Source organism: Gavialis gangeticus, unplaced genomic scaffold, assembly GCF_001723915.1.
Source record: "Gavialis gangeticus isolate Ggan-Ray unplaced genomic scaffold, GavGan_comp1, whole genome shotgun sequence".
NCBI lineage: Eukaryota > Metazoa > Chordata > Crocodylia > Gavialidae > Gavialis > Gavialis gangeticus.
In genome coordinates, this window is record NW_017729033.1 from 37,183,732 (window position 1) to 37,184,258 (window position 527).

The window sequence follows — 527 nt, forward strand, 5'->3', positions numbered from 1 at the left end:
CGAGCCCACCGCCGGGAACGCGGGGGGGAGGCGGGGAGGCGGGACGAGCCCACGGGGTAAGGGGGGGAGGGGGAAGCGCTGACAGCTGCGCACTCGGTAAATCGTCCCGCGGGCTCGCCCGCCCGGGCCGGGGCACGGCGGCAACTCCCGGCGCCCACGCAGTACCTTATCGCAGTAGAGACCGACCAGCTGCTTCATCCGCCAGTGCGGGGCCGTGAAAACATCCACCTCCTCGGGGAAAGGAGCCATGTTCTCCCCATAGAGCCCCGCCGCGGCCAGCGGCGCCAGCAATAGCGACGGCAAGGGCTCTGCGCATGCGCCCAGCCCCGCTGAGGGCGTCGCGGGAGCCGCCATCTCCCCATATCACGTGATTGAGGGCACCTGAGCGGCGGCTGCAGCTGCTGCCTAGGCGCGCAGGCTCAGACGCGTCCCACCGCTCAGCGCGTGCGGGACTGCGTGGGAGCGGTGCTCGGTGGCAGCGTTGGCAGGGCTTCAGTATGAAATGAGCGCCGCTCCCAGTGTGTGGG

The 527-nt window shown here is 71.0% G+C and overlaps 1 protein-coding gene across 1 annotated transcript in view; it reads right to left on the minus strand.

Annotated features, from left to right (window-relative positions):
- FBXL5 (F-box and leucine rich repeat protein 5) overlaps window positions 1-321 on the minus strand; it is a 79,524-nt gene extending 79,203 nt beyond the window's left edge. The window contains exon 1 of the mRNA XM_019525935.1: window positions 166-321. Coding sequence (XP_019381480.1) covers window positions 166-249 — 84 coding nt within the window. The 5' untranslated portion in view covers window positions 250-321. The remainder of the gene's footprint in view (window positions 1-165) is intronic.
- Between the last annotated feature and the right edge of the window lie 206 nt (window positions 322-527).